Source organism: Solea solea, chromosome 11 (genome assembly GCF_958295425.1).
Source record: "Solea solea chromosome 11, fSolSol10.1, whole genome shotgun sequence".
NCBI lineage: Eukaryota > Metazoa > Chordata > Actinopteri > Pleuronectiformes > Soleidae > Solea > Solea solea.
This window is the reverse complement of record NC_081144.1, coordinates 13,319,099-13,338,304: the sequence shown is the minus strand read 5'-3', so window position 1 is coordinate 13,338,304 and position 19,206 is coordinate 13,319,099. Positions and strand designations below refer to the sequence as shown.

At 42.9% G+C, this 19,206-nt stretch overlaps 1 protein-coding gene across 2 annotated transcripts; it reads right to left on the bottom strand.

The window, feature by feature from the left end:
• Positions 1-541: 541 nt before the first annotated feature.
• On the bottom strand, positions 542-16,147 carry slc6a17 (solute carrier family 6 member 17). Of its 2 annotated transcripts, XM_058643266.1 has the most exons (13): positions 15,976-16,147; positions 15,754-15,869; positions 10,840-11,237; positions 8,376-8,533; positions 7,832-7,958; positions 6,315-6,496; positions 5,657-5,767; positions 4,046-4,287; positions 3,742-3,934; positions 2,694-2,886; positions 2,444-2,603; positions 2,111-2,273; positions 542-1,701 (listed from the first exon to the last, which is right to left on the bottom strand). In XM_058643266.1, exons 3-13 carry the CDS (start codon positions 11,138-11,140, stop codon positions 1,339-1,341), a joined length of 2,193 nt encoding a protein of 730 aa, XP_058499249.1. In that variant the 5' UTR covers positions 11,141-11,237; positions 15,754-15,869; positions 15,976-16,147; the 3' UTR covers positions 542-1,338. The 2 variants fall into 2 exon arrangements, with proteins under 2 accessions (XP_058499249.1, XP_058499248.1); XM_058643265.1 differs by having other exon boundaries at positions 15,754-16,147.
• Between the last annotated feature and the right edge of the window lie 3,059 nt (positions 16,148-19,206).

Here is a 19,206-nt window from a genome sequence, read left to right as displayed (position 1 = left end):
ATTTTTAAACAGGCCGGGTCACGGGGAGCTCTCATTCAGATGTGGATGACAACACACTAATGCACGTCCACTTGTACATGCACCGTCTGTCTGTCTGTACACAAAGACACGACTCGCATTATACTGATTCCTTCTCTGCCTGCCTCGCCAGTACAGAGGAGAACAAACATGAAGCAGCCAGTCTGCTTATCTCTACGAAGGCAGTGATTAAAATAGAGTCGCTTAATTAAAATAACTGATTAAAAAGAATAGAATGGCTTTGTCTATGCCAGCTGCGACTGGACCAGCACAGAGACGGCGTGTGCTGATACCAACACTACAGAGAAGATTGTTTGAAGGGGAAAACAAAAAAAGGTGTTAAGGCTCAGAGATGCTCTAACTACGAGGGGTGTCTGTGCTTCAGTGTTCACGAAAATGAAAAAAATGAAAAGTTTGTTCCACCTATTACACTACTGTGGTGTATATAAATGATTTACGGTGACATTCCAGACTACTGCACAACACACATGTATAGTATTCTACATTAGGGGGGGGTGGGGGGGGGGGGGGGGTGGATAGAAGGAGAACCACAGCTTTATTAAGACTCTTCTCTGACTAGTTATTATTGCTGATGCATGATAGGCACAATCAACGTGAAGATATAATGTGATCGTAAAACTGTGTACACTATCAGAATCACTAATTACACACTGTAACGGATGCATTTGTAATCATTTTGTCATATACTGTAGATGAGGAATGGTTTCATACAGTGATGCAGATTAGGGCAAGATGAGTGTCTCCTTCCATCCTGTCCCCACAAACACAAAACACAACCCTCTACAAGTGAACCAGAGAAGAATGATCATCACCCAGAGCAAGGGACATTCAGAAATGACCTTCTCTAAACAGTCAACACACCAGATTACATCTCAGCACAACATTAAGCATGTTGGTGTTGCACACACCTTAACCTCAGCCAGAGCTTATTACAACACAAAGTCTGTATCTAAGCACACGCCGGCGAATTTATAACCTTCACCCTGCCCCCCCCCTCTGCCCCTCTCTCTGCCACTGGAATACCTTGACAGATGAAAAAGCTTATAAGACCAAGAGGGACTCACATTCCCATGATCCCTTCATCTCAGCCGGAGTGATGGGCTATTAGCAGCATGGATCCTACGATGGGGAAGAACCATAGGCAGGGAGCGATGAGGCAGAGAAGGGGGTAGAGATGTGGCTGTGGGGTTAAGATGTGATGAACACTGCAACAACTGGCAGTGAATCTGTTCCTCCCTGTCTTCCTCTCTAGCTCTATCTCTGGGTTTAATGGACGGAATGATCTACGAGACCAGTGAATCATAGCTCAGATTCGGGAGAGCCGATGTTCTGGTAACCCGTCTTGGTGCTGGTGCCGTAGTTGGTGTTGGTCATCTCCTGAGTGCCACCAGGGCCCAGGTAGGCACGGTGGGCAGGCATTGGCGAGGGAGTCTCGCTGGGGTTCTTGCTGAGGATGAAGCGCTGCTCATCCTGCTCCTCCAGGTTGGAGATGTCCTTCATCATGCCTTTACGGTAAGAGACAGACAGCTTGTTGGAGCCGTCTGAGATCAGGTTGAAGTGGCGAACGATGAAGACAAGGGGTAAAGGCAGCAAGGCCACAACAATGAGGGTATAGGCCAGGGCTAAAGCCCAGGGAGGGTAATTGTGGAAATGCTCTGAGCCCTAGTAAGATACAGAGGATAGAGAAAAAGACACAGAGGTATGAAACATGTAGAAAGAAATGGAAAAAGAGCCACACATTGTGATTTCACTTTGGCAAGCACTGGCATGGTTGGGTTCTAGTTCCATTCAGAACCTTGGTGCTAGTTAAGTAGAACAATTGTGTGGAAACAAGCGTTTCTTCTATGAATTCAGAAAATGAAACACAAAAATACCACCAAACATTTAGTCTCTTCCGGAGATCACTGCATTTGTTTCCTTTGCCATTTTCACTGGTACATTGTCGTACCTTCTTCCGCTTGTCTACAGCTTACATTGACAAACCTCGGTTTAAAATTTGGAGGGAGAACCTGAACCGTGCCAGAGCGTTGTCAGTGTGAAAGCACTAAAAGTGAGGAGTAACCACACTGACCTCGGACTCCACCCACGCGTTGTATCCCGCAGGGCTGATCACCATTTCGAGGACAGTGGCGGCAATGAGCACCACCAAGACAGCCGGAGAGACGTACCGCCACATGTAGTAATAAAAGGAGTATGGCCTGAAACCAAGCATGTCTTCCAAGTCCTGCATGAACCTGTGAAGACACGGAAGAAGGAACTAATGTAGGACAGACGATTCAATCAGAATATGTCTTTTTTTTCATACAATTTTTACACCAAAACCCAAATACCACTTTGAAGGACCCAGTATCTACAACAGATATTAAATTAGGCACACTTCTGTCGAGAAATCAGTCTGTTGTACCTCTTAGTGCCGTAGATCCAGGCTACAGAGATGTTCTCCAGGATCACCACCATTATGAGAGGCAAACCAGCAGAATAGTCGTCAAACATGGTGACAAAGTAATTCCCTGACCGCTGCACAAACAGCAGACCCATCAGGAAGGCTATGACACAGCAGAACACTGGGGGAGAGAAGTAGAAGAAACAATCAGAGTCAGAGAATTGTATCAAGTGATCTCATTTTGATTTGAGGAACCAGAATCAAGACTCACCACACAGGATCTCCTTGCGGATCTTGAAAGCATCCAGTATGGGTGTAGTGATGCCGGTCATGGTGCCAATCATGCTTCCCAACCCCAAGTTAATTAGCATGAAGAAGAACATGACGGACCAGAAGGGACTACCAGGGAAATGTGTCATGGCCTCAGTGAAAGCAATGAATGCAAGACCAGTTCCCTGAACAGCCTGGATCATGGACAGATGATGACAAAGAGGGTTTACAGTGGTGAACAGTGGCCTCAAAACACTAATAGAATAGGCAAAAAGAAAGAAAAGGTACAACTAATAAAGCTATGAACAAATGAATCATTCCAAACTGGAACAACAAACATGTTAGTTCATGCAGGACAGTAGTCATACGCCTCAGCTGTAATCAGTTGACAGCCAGCTGACCACAATCTATTAGTCACGCTACAATCATAGCCACTCTCTCACCAAGGCAGTCGTCCATTTAAATAACACCCAACCCCCCTCACTCATTTCTTGCCCCCAGCCTCCACCTTTCTAGATCAGTTCTTCAAATGTTATTTATAATCACAATGTTAAGAGTAATTAAGTAGCTGAGTCGAACTGTTTCCATTTGTTGAGATAGTTCCTGAGTGAAAATGTCACAAATAAGGTGATGCATCATGTGACAGGGGGTTGGTTGTCAGCTGCATAGTAATTTACTGATAAAAACGGAGCCTTCCCAGAAGCGATAGGCAACATGCTGTTAAACATGATTAAACATATTTTCAAAGGTCAATACAAATTAAAGTTTGATTACATTTCCATATTGAGAAAAACAACACAATATCCACCTCTTGATTACATGTTTACACGTTCATGTTCATTAACACGCGACTGAGTGGCTGTGTGGAAACAGGCGCCCTGACCTTGGTGGAAAATACCGGCCTGGTGGTTCTTTATCTCCACCTTATCTGTCATTTCTAATAAATAAACAAATATTTCGCGACATCTCGACCGTTATTCTCCCATTTCTAACTATGCTGGTACACATTCACATTTTCATCTCAGGCCTTTAAAGTCTTTCCTGCTGACCTTGTTGAGTTCGTCCTCCAGCAGACAGGCGTCCAGGCCCAGCTGGTCAAAGCTGTCCTCCTTCACTGTCTTAATGACGCCGTACATCTCTTCGTAGTCCTGGGCAGAGAGATGGGAGAAGTTGATGTGACGAGGGATGAGCTCTTTGCTCAGCACACCAGTGTTTACGTAGCCCAGGATCTTCTCAGCATTCCTGCACATGGAGAGTTAGAGGTGTGGAGAAGATGAAGGTGTTAGTGAGCGAGGAGATTATAGGGCGGGAATGAGTGAGTGAGTAAGACAAGGCTGGTCAAAAAATACTCACTCTACAACACACTTCTCATTCATTAGATTCGCCTTGAAGCCGAGAACAGCAAACACTACTAGAGTGGCCAGGATGGAGGTAATAAAGTTGATGACGGAGACCAGTATTGCATCAAAATGGCAGTTGTTGTCTCGCTTGTTGTAGCTGGAGAAAGCGATGACGCCGCCAAAGCCCAGACCGAGCGCAAAGAAGACCTGTGTAGCTGCTTCTCTCCACACCTGTGGCTCCAACATCTTTTCCAGCTAAAGAAGAGAGAGGGAGAGAGAGAGACATAAACTTATAGTAGTGGATCATATGTACTGTCATTTATCGTCTTAAAATCCCCCTCAAGTTGATTTATTACAGTATTTCATAAACAGTTTACATCTGCGTCCTTGAAGGTGACATAGACCGGAAGCTCCAATTAACGCTGCGTTTTTGTGTGTATCTGCGTCATTACCTCGTTTATGAAACCCTAAAGTTTCAGAACAAACAGTTCAGCCACTGCTGAGAAAATAGTGTTGTATTGTTTTCCTGGGCTCTGCGAAGCGGATCGACACTTCCTTAATTTGATGTTGTCATCAGAAATCCTCACCACCGTAGCGCCTCCCGGTGCGGGCACTAGTCCGGGCACATCCGGTTGCGTACATTCAACCGCAGAAGAAGAAGAAGAACTAGTCTCGTTGTAGCTGCTGAGATGCAGAGCATCCACCGTGCCAGAGGGGGAGCTGTGTATCTGAGCGCTGGCCTATCTATTACGTCACTTCCAGGTACCTGGCCAATCACAGGACAGTAGGAAAGCCCTCGTTGGCTGGCCAATCACAGCAACTGTTTGGTCTAAAACAGCGCGGCTGACGAGAGCGTCAGCGAGGAGATATTTTGATCGGCTCGTTTGCAGCGATTAGGAGGTTTTTAATCATGAAAACAAGTTAATATATGTAAGTAGACCTCCATAACTAACATATATGTGTGATACAAGCATTCTATGTCGCCTTTAAACACTTGACTTAGGGTATTGAATATAACCTTAGAGGAAGATCAGTTTCACCTATTCATTAAGATTTCTGTTTGTTTTTCTTCCTGTGATAGGGTGGACATCTTTGGGGACATGAAATATAACAAAACAACTTGAAAAAAAAAAAATTCAAAAAAAGTCAAACTTCTACAGATGATACTTGGTTTATCTCTGAGGACGACTGAGGCGGAGACTTAATCATAGTGTAATGTAAGAGCTATAAATCCATAAATCTGTCTTACTCATTAACCTGTTTCCTTTGATAGTGCAACTTCCAATTAATTCATTGCATGACCAGAGAAAACAGCTCATAAAGTAACTGCACAGTAATTCACAGTAAGTCATGAGTCTATTTTAATGTGCAATCATACATACTCACCACTAGAGGGGGGTATCTAACCAACACTTGACAAAATGTGGACGTGCTGTTTTCTTTGAATGAATCTGAATGGCCTTGGTGGTCAAGAGGCAGACACCTTCCACAGATGATGTCAATCAAGTTACAGGATTAGAAAAGAAGAGACTACATTTGCCCAAACGGCCATTACACTGCTGCAGTAAACCTCTTTTAGAGTTGCTTTGTTCTTTGAGTACGAATCACAGTCGTTTGATCTCACCTTTGGGGTGAACATGTGAGCTATGCCGTCCACTGCTCCCTTCAGCAGCAAACCTCGTACCAGGAAACAGAAGAGCACCAAATACGGGAAAAGAGAGCTGAAGTACATCACCTAACAGAGAGGGAGAGAGATGAAGTCAAACACATCACACAGTGTTGCCATGGACACCCACACACGGCATAAATCCCAAAACTGTTTTGTGTTTGCCGGGCACTAAATCTGTGAAATCTCTCCTTGACACAAAAACCCTTCCTCCAGGATTATGAGCATCTATTGAACCATAAAATACAACTAAAAATGTAGGGTTTTTGCTAAATCTACTCTCTGTTTATCTATTATATAACCTATAATAATACCTATCCATCCATCCATCTTCTACGGTGTGATCCTCCACATAAGGGTCGTAATCTATATATGTATAATCTATAATCCGTGGGCTGGATGTTACAATACAGTATACGACTCACTCTCTCTGATGAACTTTAAACAAAGTTGTTGCATCCTCAGCCAGCCTTTGCTCTATTATTAATGCTGGATGTCTCTTAAAACGGGATTTTCAATCTGTCGAAATATTTTATATTTATGGTCTAAAATCACAGTGTGAATCTCTACAGTTTGCAGCCTCTAATCCTGCTGTGCAGTCATGGATACCCCATACCTTCCCAGAGGACTGGATGCCCTTGATGGCAGCCAAGCAGACCATGATCCAAGCCACCAGCAGGCACAGGGTCATCTTCCAGTTGAGGCCACCAGTGTCGTCAATTGAGCTGGTGATGTTGAGAGCCTGGCGGTACCAGAAATAAGTGGTGGCTGAGCTTTTCTCACACTCTGGCTCCACAACTACAACAGCAGAGAAGAAAGATAGGGAAAGCAGGATCTATAAAAATGTGTTTAGACCAAATCTCTTTGTTTTCAGAGAGTAATTCTCTATTCATCTCTCTCTCTCTCTCTCTCTCTATATATATATATATATATATATACATATATATATATATATATACTTATATATGTATATGTATATGTATATACATATATGTAGGTTACTACATTTTCCAGCCAAAATAAATCCAATCGGACACTCCACAGCGTCACTGCATTAATAACCATAAGAGTCGACTCCCTGCCCTCGAATGCTAATGAAAGCTGATGCTCTTCACTACGTCAGAGTCTGTTTGTCTTTTCACTACAGGCTGAAAACCATTGTACTGGCTCGTACTATCTGACCGGGCTGAACACTTACAGTTTTCAGATTGAAACTGCAATTTAAAACAATGCAATTAGCATTGAACTTGTTCAATATTAGATTGCTATATGCTCTCCGCTTATAAAAAAAGAATGTAATACCCATGGAGCTACAGCTAACGATTATTTTCATAATCGAATCGTAATCGTTATTTTCTCGACTCTCTTCTTGGCTAGTGTAAGTTTGTTTCAATTGCACTTCCTGCACTCCTCCTCAGAAGTGTCACATGTAGAGTTACAACACCGGAGGTCACAGCAACATCACATCACGTGATGAAATCTGAAGCTGTCAAGGTAAACAAACTTACACGAGCCGAGAAAAGAATGAAGTCAGAGAAGAAGAACTGTTGTGTTTTTGTTACTTCCTCTTAGATGGAGTCAGTTAGTTGCAATACTCAACTGCAGCCCTGGATGCCACTAAATCCTACACACTGGTCCTTTAATGTTTTCATGGTGCTGATGTGTGATATTAAATAAATATTGAACTGCAGCTGACTTATAATTACATATATACTGTATATATGTATCAGAAATCATAATCACAATACCTGTCAGAGAATCATGATTAGATATTTCCCTGAATCATTCTACCTGACGGGTTTCACCACAGGCCCGTCTCATCTAAGGAGACAGCCAAAGCACTTCTCTATTACACTGCAGGACCACCACTGTAGACGGCACAGCCACAGCGAGGCAACGCAAGCTGCTAAAATGCGACGACACGTTCTGTAGCTATAGTCGCCACCCTGCTCTGTGTGTCTGCATCCACTGCGATACTTAGCTGAACAGAGAATTGTCTCTGCAGGACTCTGCAGTCTTCATTTCCCTTTTCCTGTAATCAGTGTCTGGGCTTTGCCAAAGATAAAATGACATTTGTATCTGCACTTGTACATCTCTACCTGTTGTGCTGTGCATTGTTTTTTTGTGACTCACTGGCTTGGGTTCCATTAATCCTGATGGGGCATTCAGCCCAAGGCAGTGGATACTGGAAAGACTTGAGGAAATAGAAGATGCTCCAGCCAATAATCACGTTGTAATAAAGGCCCACAAAACCGCAAACCTGAAGGGACGTGAGAGAAAACATCAGCCAGTGTCACTCCTAAAAACAGTTGCACAAATACACAAACAGCACACGGAAAAGAAAAGGGAACAGCACACACAGTTTGTCAAAGTGAGTTAGAGCAAAGACGCTGCGTACACAGCTTAGGACCAGAAAGAGCATGAATTATTGAGCCATTTGCTCTCAGCGGCCAGGGCTGAGGTTCTCTCTGAGAAGGTATTTATTTATAGCCGCTGAATCTCACTCTGTCAAATCCGAGCTACCGCACGGCTCACTGCCCCAGGCCAACCATGTCCCTGCCCTCTTTAACACTTGATTGATGAAATCACTTTCAGAATGACTGACGCGGTAAATCAGTGACAGTGATCCTGTTTTTGGCTCATAATGCAGACGAGATGAATTCACAGTGGTACTCACCATCAGACTGGAAACTCCAATGCCTCCCAGCTGTGGGCAGACGTAGTTCCACACCCCGATGCTGCCACGTCTGATCCTCTGACCCACAGCCAACTCCAGGAAGAACAAGGGGATGCCAATGAGCAGGAGGAGAATAAAATATGGCACCAAGTATGCACCTGAGACAGAGGATGGTCAGAGAGAAGGATTACTGCACGGCTGTATGGCATTTGGTAAATTTGAATGTGTTTGTAAACCATGTACAGGGAAGGACAAAGTCTGGTATAGGAGTAGAGGGGGTGCTGTTTAATTTCATCTCTTACATGTTCTATTTTGAGGTCTCCTCCTTTCATCTTCCTCCACCACTCAAATGTCACCTTCTAACCCCTTAATCTTCCTATTTTCTCTTTTATAATCTCATTTTTGCTCTAAGTCATCTTTAATTTCCATTCACCACTTTCTCAGATAGGCCTGTCTATTTCTGCAGAAGGGACAATAGAGAGAGAGAGAGAGAGACCATGTTCAGTCCCGCTTACGTCAAGACACAGAGGGACACCATGGTTACCAAACCATCCAAAGTCAGAGAGAATGGGCTCACACTGACGGACATCTGGTTTGAGCAGCCGGTTTCCAGACTCAAACCAAATGACTGTGATGTTGCGATGATCAAAAATGCTGATAATGCTCTGAGTGGCTATTAGAGCGAGCAGCAGACAAAGGAAACAAAGAACATAGGGTTTTGTTTTGCTTTTGTATTATTATCTGGACTGTTAAGAGTAACCACTGTGTTATAGTGCCTACTTTTACAGATCTTTGATGTTTATTCTGAGCAAAAAAATAGAGGAAAACAAAATGTGAGTAGAGAACTATTGTGGTAACTGTTCACTCTATTGTTTTTTTACTTCAAATATTGCTCATCAGCCAGCCAGCTGGATGGTATTTATATGGATTACCCCACCCAAGGTTTTTCCACATCACTTCAGTGCAAATTCCAAGTCATTTCTTTTTTACTGTTGGCTCTAAAGCCTTGAGCAAAGCCAATGTGTCATTGTATCCTTCAAAAAAGGTAAGTATACATACATAAGAAGCATGTTTCCAAATATGGAACACACAAAAAAATTACCGCGAGGACGGGGTCATTTCATTTCTGATCAAATCAAAGTGTCTTTAGTGTCTTCAGTCAATTAACTTTGTTTATGTCAGGACAAAAATGAGACACGTTGTGTTGTTCTGTTCAACTCAAGATAAGATAAGATGTAAATGAAGTAAGAAATAAAACAAGAATGGAAACAGAACCTAAACCTATAGATATAGAACAGAAATAGCAATATACAAAAACAATATAGAGATATGGATTTATCCTAAAGAAGACATCGACAGTTTGTCCTTGTTAATTGGACAAGCCCAGGCAAGACAATGCGATGAGTCAGCAGGACACACACACACACGCAAACGTTCTAAATTAAAATGTGCAAATACACACATATTCAGCTTTGTTTTCATGCATTTCAATCATAGCTTCTTCACACAAACCCTCCTACACAAGGTCAAACCAACAACGCTGAAAGCCTAGAAAATAAGTGTTTACTCTTCTACTTCCTCCATGTTTTAGTCACCATGTATTCACCTCATCATAGTACGTGTAAATCATAATAGCAGGCAGATAAGGCTGAGAAACCTGGAAGCAAAACCAACAATGATTAAAGCGGAGGATCCCTCATTATAGTAGAACCCTGAGTGAAACCACATTATTCTTATCTTGTAGCTTCTGATTGCACAGTCCATTAAGGAACGTTAAAGACACTGCCCCTCTGATTTGTGCCAGTGGTTGGCAAAATTGGTTGACGTGACACAATTTATCAAAGAGAGGAACGAACACTTAACAACTTGTTGGCTAAATATATCATACAATATGGGGTTATGGCCTAAAAAGACGATATTGGGATATTGGGAGAGCTATAGCTGCCCAAAACTAACAAAATCCACCCAGTAGAACTAATGATATTATATTAAAGATGAAATCAATATTTCCACAAAACATTTGAACAAACACACAGACACACTTACTCCTCTCACCTTCTAAAAAAGAGATGGTAAATAGGAACAATTCTGAAAATATGAGCTGTGGATGGAAGTCAGCGTGTGCAGGAGTCACCATCAGTTTATCCTGAAGTGAAACATTCATGTTATATACTCTACTGGCAGGACTGACTGTTAATACTGTCTCCAGACAAAGCAGTGCCAACTAATTCAATAAATAACTGCTGATCTTGTTAAATTATGTATTAGCAATGTGATGCAAATTGAACTTTTATGAGATAACACTTTATATTTCGTACAAACCGTCAAGAGACCACAGAGTATTCTCAATCAAATCACATCTCTGTAAGTGATTGCCAGGCACTAACACCTACGAAGTGTTAGTGTGTTACACGAACCTTTCACGTTACTGCGATTCAGACTGTACAAACATCCATTCACCTACCTCCACCATTCTTCTGGCACAGGTAGGGGAACCTCCAGACATTACCCAGGCCCACTGAAAAGCCCACCTGTGCCAGGATGTACTCCAGCTTGTTGTTCCAGGCCGGTCGACCGTCCTCAGCGTCCGGGTCTGGAGAGGGCAGCAGCGCCTTTACTGGAGCGGTCGAGCCAGGACTCAGGCCCATGCTCATCTGACTGCTCTTATAGTCCATTGGGTGCTCGAGGGACAGCAGGTCAGCCACAGACTCAGTGACAGGCTCATTGCTGTGCTCGCGCTGGGTCACCTTGGTGTTCTTTGGCATGGCAGCAACACAGGTGCTCCTTCAGAGGGAAGAGGGTGGTGAATTTAGAGGAGCTGCAGATGAGCCAGGGGCAGAGAGTTGTGCTTATTTCTTAAATCTGTGAAGAGAAATTGTTGGAGAAAGAAAGTTGTTTAATCTCAAGTAATAGTTAATCATCATTTCAGGTAAAAATATCAACACTTCAAAAAGTAAAAACTTTAAACAAGCCACTCAAACAGGCAACTGACTGTAAAGGTTTAAGACATGTTGTTAAAGTTAAAAGTCCATTTTTAGCAAACAAGACGGGCATAGTCAATGAGAACTGAAAAAAATAAGATGTGAATTGATCACTCAATTTAATGGGACGATACCTTTTTTTTGTGTCTGATACCGATATCACAAACTACCGATATTAGTCTGATACAGTCATTTTAGACCATTTATGAACTATGAAGCTGTTAACAACACATTTTTGTGCCGAGTCATTTCATAGACATAATTATCAAACGGTGTAACAGATATTGCTCTCCCAAAAAAAAGAAATAAACAGCCCAAACATGACTTTGTATTTACATTTTTACAGACTGTGCATAGTGAAGCATGCACTATTTTGGATTTCTGGATTTTCATCTGTCCGATCCTGTGATTTTGATACTGACTGATAACGATTCCCTAATATTTTGAACAAATAATTATAACAAATTAAAATAGCAATTAGTTGCAGATCTACAGTAAGGTTAATTAATACGTGTGTTTGTCTGACTAAACATTATGGCTATGTTCAGATTCCCGGCCACATTGTACAAATCCAATTCATTTCAGATTCATTACAGATCAGATTTTCACACTCATAACTACAAGTGTCTTGCATCTGACTTTCACGCGGACATTGATTCCTTTTTGCATGAGTCACCACCTACAACAGAAAACATATCAGAGAGACTCTGTATGGAAGCGGCAGGAAGGTCAAAATGGTGCAGGGTGATGACGTAAACACTCAGCGCATGCATATTAGAAACATCGCCATACGTTCTGATGAGACCATTCCCCCCTAATGTTGCATGGGCATCTAGGACCACACAGTGTAGTGACTTAAATCCCTGAAAAAATGTGGTATTACTAATGTATATATACAAACGTAGCCTATGTCCACCTCTGGCTGAGCTCAGTGTGAGCGCTGGCCCACAGACTCATGAAGCTCTGAATATGTTGTCAGTGATTAATGAGGAAAATAGTCAAACCAGTTAATAAAGAAAACTATTTCAGTACTTGTAGCCCCTAAGAGTGCCACAAGAAAAGAGTCAGACTTGTCCTCAGTGACCTAATACATTTTAATTCCAAATAATGTCCACTGCTGTTCCTGTTTGCTTGTTACATACAGCATTTGTAAAGGAAGAAAAGCTGTGGCACATTAGAGCCCTAAGTGAGGTATTTCAGTAATCCACTTCATTAAGGCGAATGAGACTCACAGAGATTGAATTACAATCCTTTTTTACAGCAGGACCCATTATACTAAAGTTGAGTCATGTGCACAGCATAAACAGCAGTGAGCAGCCTCCAGTGGAGAACAGTGCAATAAAACAAAAGCCTCTAAGCAAACTTTTCACTAATTATTAGTATACTCTGTATTTAGGTTCAGTCTCTGCGGAGGTTGATTATTCTGTATACTGTTAGTCGTTGTGATGAAAGCTTCCAGTGTTTGTGTATCAAATCACAGGTTTTCTTGCAGAGAATGTGGGGAATGAGCTGACACAAGTTAACTTAGCACATGCTTGTTGCAAATGTCCACTAATGATCCTACATGTCTTTGTCCTCCTCAGTGGAAACTGAATCAAAGTGACTGCATCAAAAATGTCCATAAAGCTTGGATCTCCCCCTTCATGAACACCCAGATCCTGTTCCACGTCACCTTATGATCACCATAAAACAGGCAAACAAACGGTATTGTCAGTCTCACAATGGTCAGTTTGTTTTAGGAGTTTCTGAACCACACGGCACCCCTGCTGTTTGATGATGTTAGCGATGACACACTTTTCCTAACCTCCACCATAAAAATGCTGTAAAAGCCTCATTGTTTTCAATGGAAATGTTGCAGCTGCAAGCACAAAACACTGAAACTGACGAGGTGCTTGACTGTGTTGAAGATGCAGCTGTGGCCTTGATCTTAGAGAGGCTTCCTCCACAACTAAAGCTGAAGTGATGCTGCTGAGCAAGGCACGTAATCAACTCAACTCCATCCATCTTCTACCGCTTTATCCTCCACATGAGGGTCGCTGTGCCAATCTCAGCTGACATAGGGCATAGACCATATATAAAAAATGATGTAGTCTTACAGTTTCCTCCTGAAGGCAACCAGGAATTAAGAATATGCTGAATAGCCACTAGTGAGCAACTCCGCTGGTTACAAGAAGACGTTTGAATGGAAAACGATCCGCTTCCCTCTTCATTCACAACACAACATTTTCCTGAGGAGGTAATCAGTTGCTCGTCTTCTTCAACAGCACATGATGGCAATTTTGTGAATTATGTTTCCCTTTTAGAGGAAAATAGCGCGATTGAGAGCTGGATAACGCTTGGTTGCAGGCAACTTCTGTGAGTTTCTGGTAGCAAAACGTCAACATGGTGTCACAAGGCTTCTAAACAGGAGTTCAGATTCCTATGCGGGACTTTTTTCACTTGTGTTGCTCACATGCTCCTTGTATGAGAGTGTGACTGTCATGTGGGTTGAATTTCTTGTTTTTGTAAAAACACATTTGAATAAGACAGGACTCTTCTAAATGTTCGCGTTTGAACTGATATAAAACACTGTGAAGTCATTAGCATGTATTATACATGAATTAAATAATTCTGGAGCAGAAAATGACTGACACCAGACTTAAAAGGGACAGGGGCGTCTAATCTGACAACAGATGCAGCCAGAGGAAATTGAAACAGCTTTTGTTCATGGTTGCTTCTCAAGTACAGTTGCCAGTCGGCTGGAAAAAGCCAACCTGGAGGTCACACCAGCAGCACGCACATCACATTCCTGAATAGTGGCAATGAGCGCCTGCAGTCACGACACACAGCAGCTCTCAGGGTGCAACATCAACACATATCCCAGGGCAGCAGTGACTTTTTTCCCACAGCAGAACTACAACTTCACAATACTGAGTCATCGTGGAACACTCTGAATCAAGTGTGGGACGACGACGCATATGTTTGCAAACACAAATGGATGACTTGCTGACTTTTGTGGATTTTTCTGCAGTGTAAAGCAGGAGCTCTGCTGAATGTTCTAACACGACATGTCTGCCCTATTTTAAAATACAATGAAAATGTAGCTATAGTTAGTAACACACTGCCCCATTCCCTCCAACGTTAATCTCCTCTCTAGCTTTTTAATCATGAGCAGTGAGGCTTTTGGATGTTGATGCAGATGAACATTAACAACTTACACAGTTTCACAGTATGTGCTGACACAGATGGCACAATAGAGAGACGGACTTAGAGCTGGACTTCACATTCAGTGCAAGTCACAGTTACAGATCATGACTGAGTAATCAGGCTCCATCTGAGGGAAACGTAGGCACGTGTGGTTTTCTTTTCCCTGACGCTGAAGATAATTAGAGGCAGGAAATTAGAAGAGTTGAACGACACATTAATGAAAAGGGTGATACGTGACAAGATGCGAGTTCTCTTAAAAGAAGGAGTGGTGACAGATGTCTGTGACAAGCGTGCATTTGCCTCTTGGGAGGTTGTGCTCCTGGAGCTATATATTGCTAAATAAATGGTGGTGATTATATGCCCACACAGGTTCTCCCTCTCTGCTACAAAGATATGCTCCACTTTTATCTAGTCTGGTTGCTAAGCAATGGCTCTTTGTGCAAAATTGAAACCCCATCCCTGCAGCATCACCATCGCCTATCTCTCCTCTGCTCCGTCTTAAATGGACAGGCATGAGATTCCTGAAGGACAAGTGCAAATACACTGAAGCCTCAGTGTTGACTCTTTCAGTATCTATCAGACATGCACCACAGTCAGGTTCCTCTGCAGCTTTTACATTTAAGCCTTATCTGGGTGTAGAATTGTGAAAGATAAGGTTTGGTCAGATGCCAGTTATGGTGAACTGTGCTCCCTCTCACTGAGGTTTCAGCCTGAACACACTGACAGGCACAGGTACACAAGGGGAGCACCTGCGTGGCCGCGATGAGGCGTCCTGCAGACACGCTACACACAGGCCCACGCACCATAGCTTCAGGTCTGTGTGGGTATAACCTCTGAAGCCTTGTGAAGGTCAAATGAATCACCTGATAAAAACAAAGCCAGGATGCTCACGGCTCATGTTTAAATCAGCGGGTGATCAGCCGCGCGCAGAAAACGTCACGTTGCTGGTAAATTTGGAAACTCGCTGCGCGCCATCACCGTCAAACTCGGATGATTAATGGGCGACGATCACGGCGAACACCGCTGCGACGAAATAAAGCAGCATTTGTCAGGTGATGAGGTGAGAGCTGACGCCCGTCTCTGTCAAGTGATTCCGTGTTTAAAGAGGTGCCAATTCTCAACAATACAAAACTATTCAATCACAGACAGAATACGCGTGTATTAAACGCGATATATGGCGGTTACAATGGTTACAAGCGTGCCATCCTTACCTCGTGCAGTATGCAGGACGGATTATGACGTCCTCAGCGTGCAAACAGTGTGAATCCAAAGAGTGAGCGGTTTATTCAGTATCTTCATTCATGCGCTGACTCCGTGTGCAACATATCTGCGCGCAAAGAGATGCGAAATCACTGAGCTTCCAGTCACACGGGGCGCATTGTGCGTAAAGTGTGACGCAGGAGCTCAACGCCTGCCACTATAACAACATTAACCTGTGCAGGTTTGAAGGCGTTTGTCTCACATCAGAGTTTTGACGATGCTCTGCTCTGCCCGAAGACTCGCTCGTACCTCACGCTGCCACGTGGTTGCGGCTGTGTTGTGGGATAAATTCAGCCGCGCACGGAATGAAAAACATTACTACTGTATGTCTGTGGCGAGTCACGACGGAGTCTGACGCAGGTTTGACTCAGCCGCTCGCGCGCACGTCAGCAGCTGGTCCAGAAGAACATCTGCAGTGTTCCCAAAGACATAATACAGGAATCACACACTGATGGCTTTCACTCAAACTCATCACACGACGTGATGGAAGAGCTGCGTTTGGTGTCCAGATTAGTGAACATCCCCGCAGCCCGGAAATACAATAGCTATAATAATAATAATATTAATAATAATAATAATGATAATATGTGCAATTTATGATACTAACTACACGAGGAGGTTCTTGTTGACACAATAATTGACATGTCATCCCACACTTGACTACAAGAGGTGTGTGTGGAGAGGGAAAGGGTTCCTAATGGAAGTTTCTGTAGTGAAGATAATTTGTGGCACAGTCATTTTTCTCTCTGACACCAGCATTTTATTCTGCCCTTGACTCAGTGAGTGTGATATTGCTCTCACACTTCATATCTGATCCTGCCTGCCTAGAGGTGGTCTTCTGTTTTTAGTCCTGTTACTAAATCTGGCCCCTTAAAAGAAATATTCTTCAGTTTATTAAACTTAGGAGTAGATATATACATGTGAATTACAGTTTTCTCAGTGCAGTCTAAAAGATAATATTGCAGATTACTATTTAAAGATGGCCTTTTTGTCCCACTATAATGGATCATTATCCAGACAACTTAGACATCCTGGAGTTGATCCTGTGGAACACAGTGGGTGAGTCAGTATTTAGAAGTGTTTCATAGAGCAGCTCATTAGCATCATCCTCTCTCTGTCACCACAACAAGCTTAGAGATGGAAAAAAAAGGTGTGAGTCAAACAAAGACATGATACAGAGACATTTACAGATGGAATGTGCGTAAGTTTGATATCTGCTGGAGTCACAGGATGCTCTGCCACTGATGAACACAAAGCTTGGCTTTCAAAGCACTGACTGCTGTCAGCTGTCATATTTTACAGTGATTGTTTCTACTCACTCCTGTTCTTACTATATGCCATGTTTCACTTTCGGATCAGTAATGTAATGAAATAAACGGAGACCGTCTCCTAACCCTGCAGTCTGTCCTCCAATCACAAGACACCTTCTAAAACACACCTCCTTCCCTCCCACACACACACACAAGTATAACAGGCTACTGCATCAACTGACAACATGTATGCATGCCATGTTCCCTGTCTCCTTCAATTCACTCATGTGACTCACTTTCCAAGGGCTGACTGCTGGGATCAGTTGCCATGGCAACCACAAATCATATGATGGTTGCTCATGCTTCTGTCCCCCCCCCCCCCCCCCCCCCCACCTATGTTGTTCTGCAGTACAACTACTGAGCTGAGCTGCTGATATAGTTCAACAACCCTCTGCCTTTCAAGAGAAAATGTATCACAGTGCTGGTGTTTCATCCTGTCATTACAGTTTTTGTCATGTCATGGTCAGATTTATGCTGCAGTGGTAACTCATCTTAATGCTCTATTAATAATCACAGGTCATAATTACACTAAGGATCATTGAGGCAGGTAAAGACGTTACATAGTTGATTCATGGCATCACAGAAGAAATGTTACTTATAATGCAACACCAACACAGCTCTCCATCATTACCACTCTGACCTTAACAGTCTTGACCTTGAGCTGCCCGAGTGATTTTATCTTTATTCCTCACACACAGCACAGAAGGCTGTCGAGGGAGAAACTGCATTAAGGCCCTTAAATGCAGCCTTAATATTTCACATAGTTTATATTAGATTATGTATTAGACCCCAGAATGGAGGGTAATGGGCCATTAGACTGAGCTATAATTGACTGAGCTTTTTAAGACTTACAGTAGGTCTGGATGTGGATGACTGAGGACCTGGTACACAGAGAGGGCAGATGACATATGCAATAATGCAAAAGCACACTCTCTAATAACCATCAGTGGAGCACCAGGCCTTAAGTCCAATCTCAGGAGAACCAGGTTGCCAAGGTCCCGTGTTAAACATGCTGACGACAACAGGCAGCCAAAATCAGAGCCGTGTCTCGGGGGTGTTTCTGTACGAGTGAGCCATACTGACACGGATGATTCAACTTCCCCTCTCCACTCACCACCCCCGTGACTGCAATTAATGGTGCATTCCCAACTGTGTCAGTGTACTGACACCTTGCCTACTCTCCACTGGGAGTGAGAGTGTACACTTTGTAAATAGATGGACAAATGAGGGGAGAGTCAGTCCCATGACTGACTGCCTGCTGCTTCTCTGTCCACGGATAAGAGGGAAAAAAAAGAGTGGAATGCAGGGCAACTGTAACCATGCAGATTTAGGCATCACACCATCAAACACTGACCAAAAGCCCCATCTGTCTTCTTTACAATGATAATGCTGATGAAACAACACTGAAAATTAGTAAAAATAGTAAACATTAGTGCCCATTTATCAGGTAGTTGCTTTCTGCAGTGTTCCAGGAGAGAAAGCTCATTTGTTATTCCTCCCTTGCCCTTTACCCATTCCTTTTAATCACCCACCCCTGCTGTTAAAGTGACAAAAGGCTCATTAGCTCTCTGGTAATGCTTCAAGACTAATCTCTAGATACAGGAACCTACACAAAAAAGTCATGACTGCTAAAGGACAACCAGGAGTATTGAAACATGTGATGGATGTGCAGTATTTATATCAATTGCAGAAATGTGGCATTGAGACTGTGTAATAAACATTTAATTTATCTGGTGATGCATGATGGGAGTGATGGTTCGACACAAGACAACATTCTGAGGATGTCAATATGGAGATTTGGTCAATTTATGGGATGATGACAAATAAGTCAGTCTCTGGGTGAAAGCTTGAATTTATGAATGAGGGTTTTATAATCTCAGACAGGTGACTGTTCACAGACGCAAAAATAGAAGCACTATGAAATCCTGCAACCAGTTTCAGCTGGAAAAACATCTATCATGTCAACGGGATTATAGGACATGTGGTGCGGTGTATTGTGCAGCGTGTGTGTGGACAAATGCTGTTGCAAAAGGCAGACACACATTTTTATGTTAATTTCTTAGGAGTGAAATTGTGAATTGTGAAATTAAGAGT

Coding starts and splice junctions, on each gene's coding strand:
- slc6a17 (XM_058643265.1), bottom strand. CDS start 11,140: ATGCCAAAGAACACCAAGGTGACCCAGCGCGAGCACAGCAATGAGCCT. Junction 5,768..6,314: donor GCATCCAGTCCTCTGGGAAG/GTATGGGGTATC, acceptor CCTCTCTGTTAG/GTGATGTACTTCAGCTCTCT. Junction 2,604..2,693: donor CCGCAAGGAGATCCTGTGTG/GTGAGTCTTGAT, acceptor TCTCTCCCCCAG/TGTTCTGCTGTGTCATAGCC.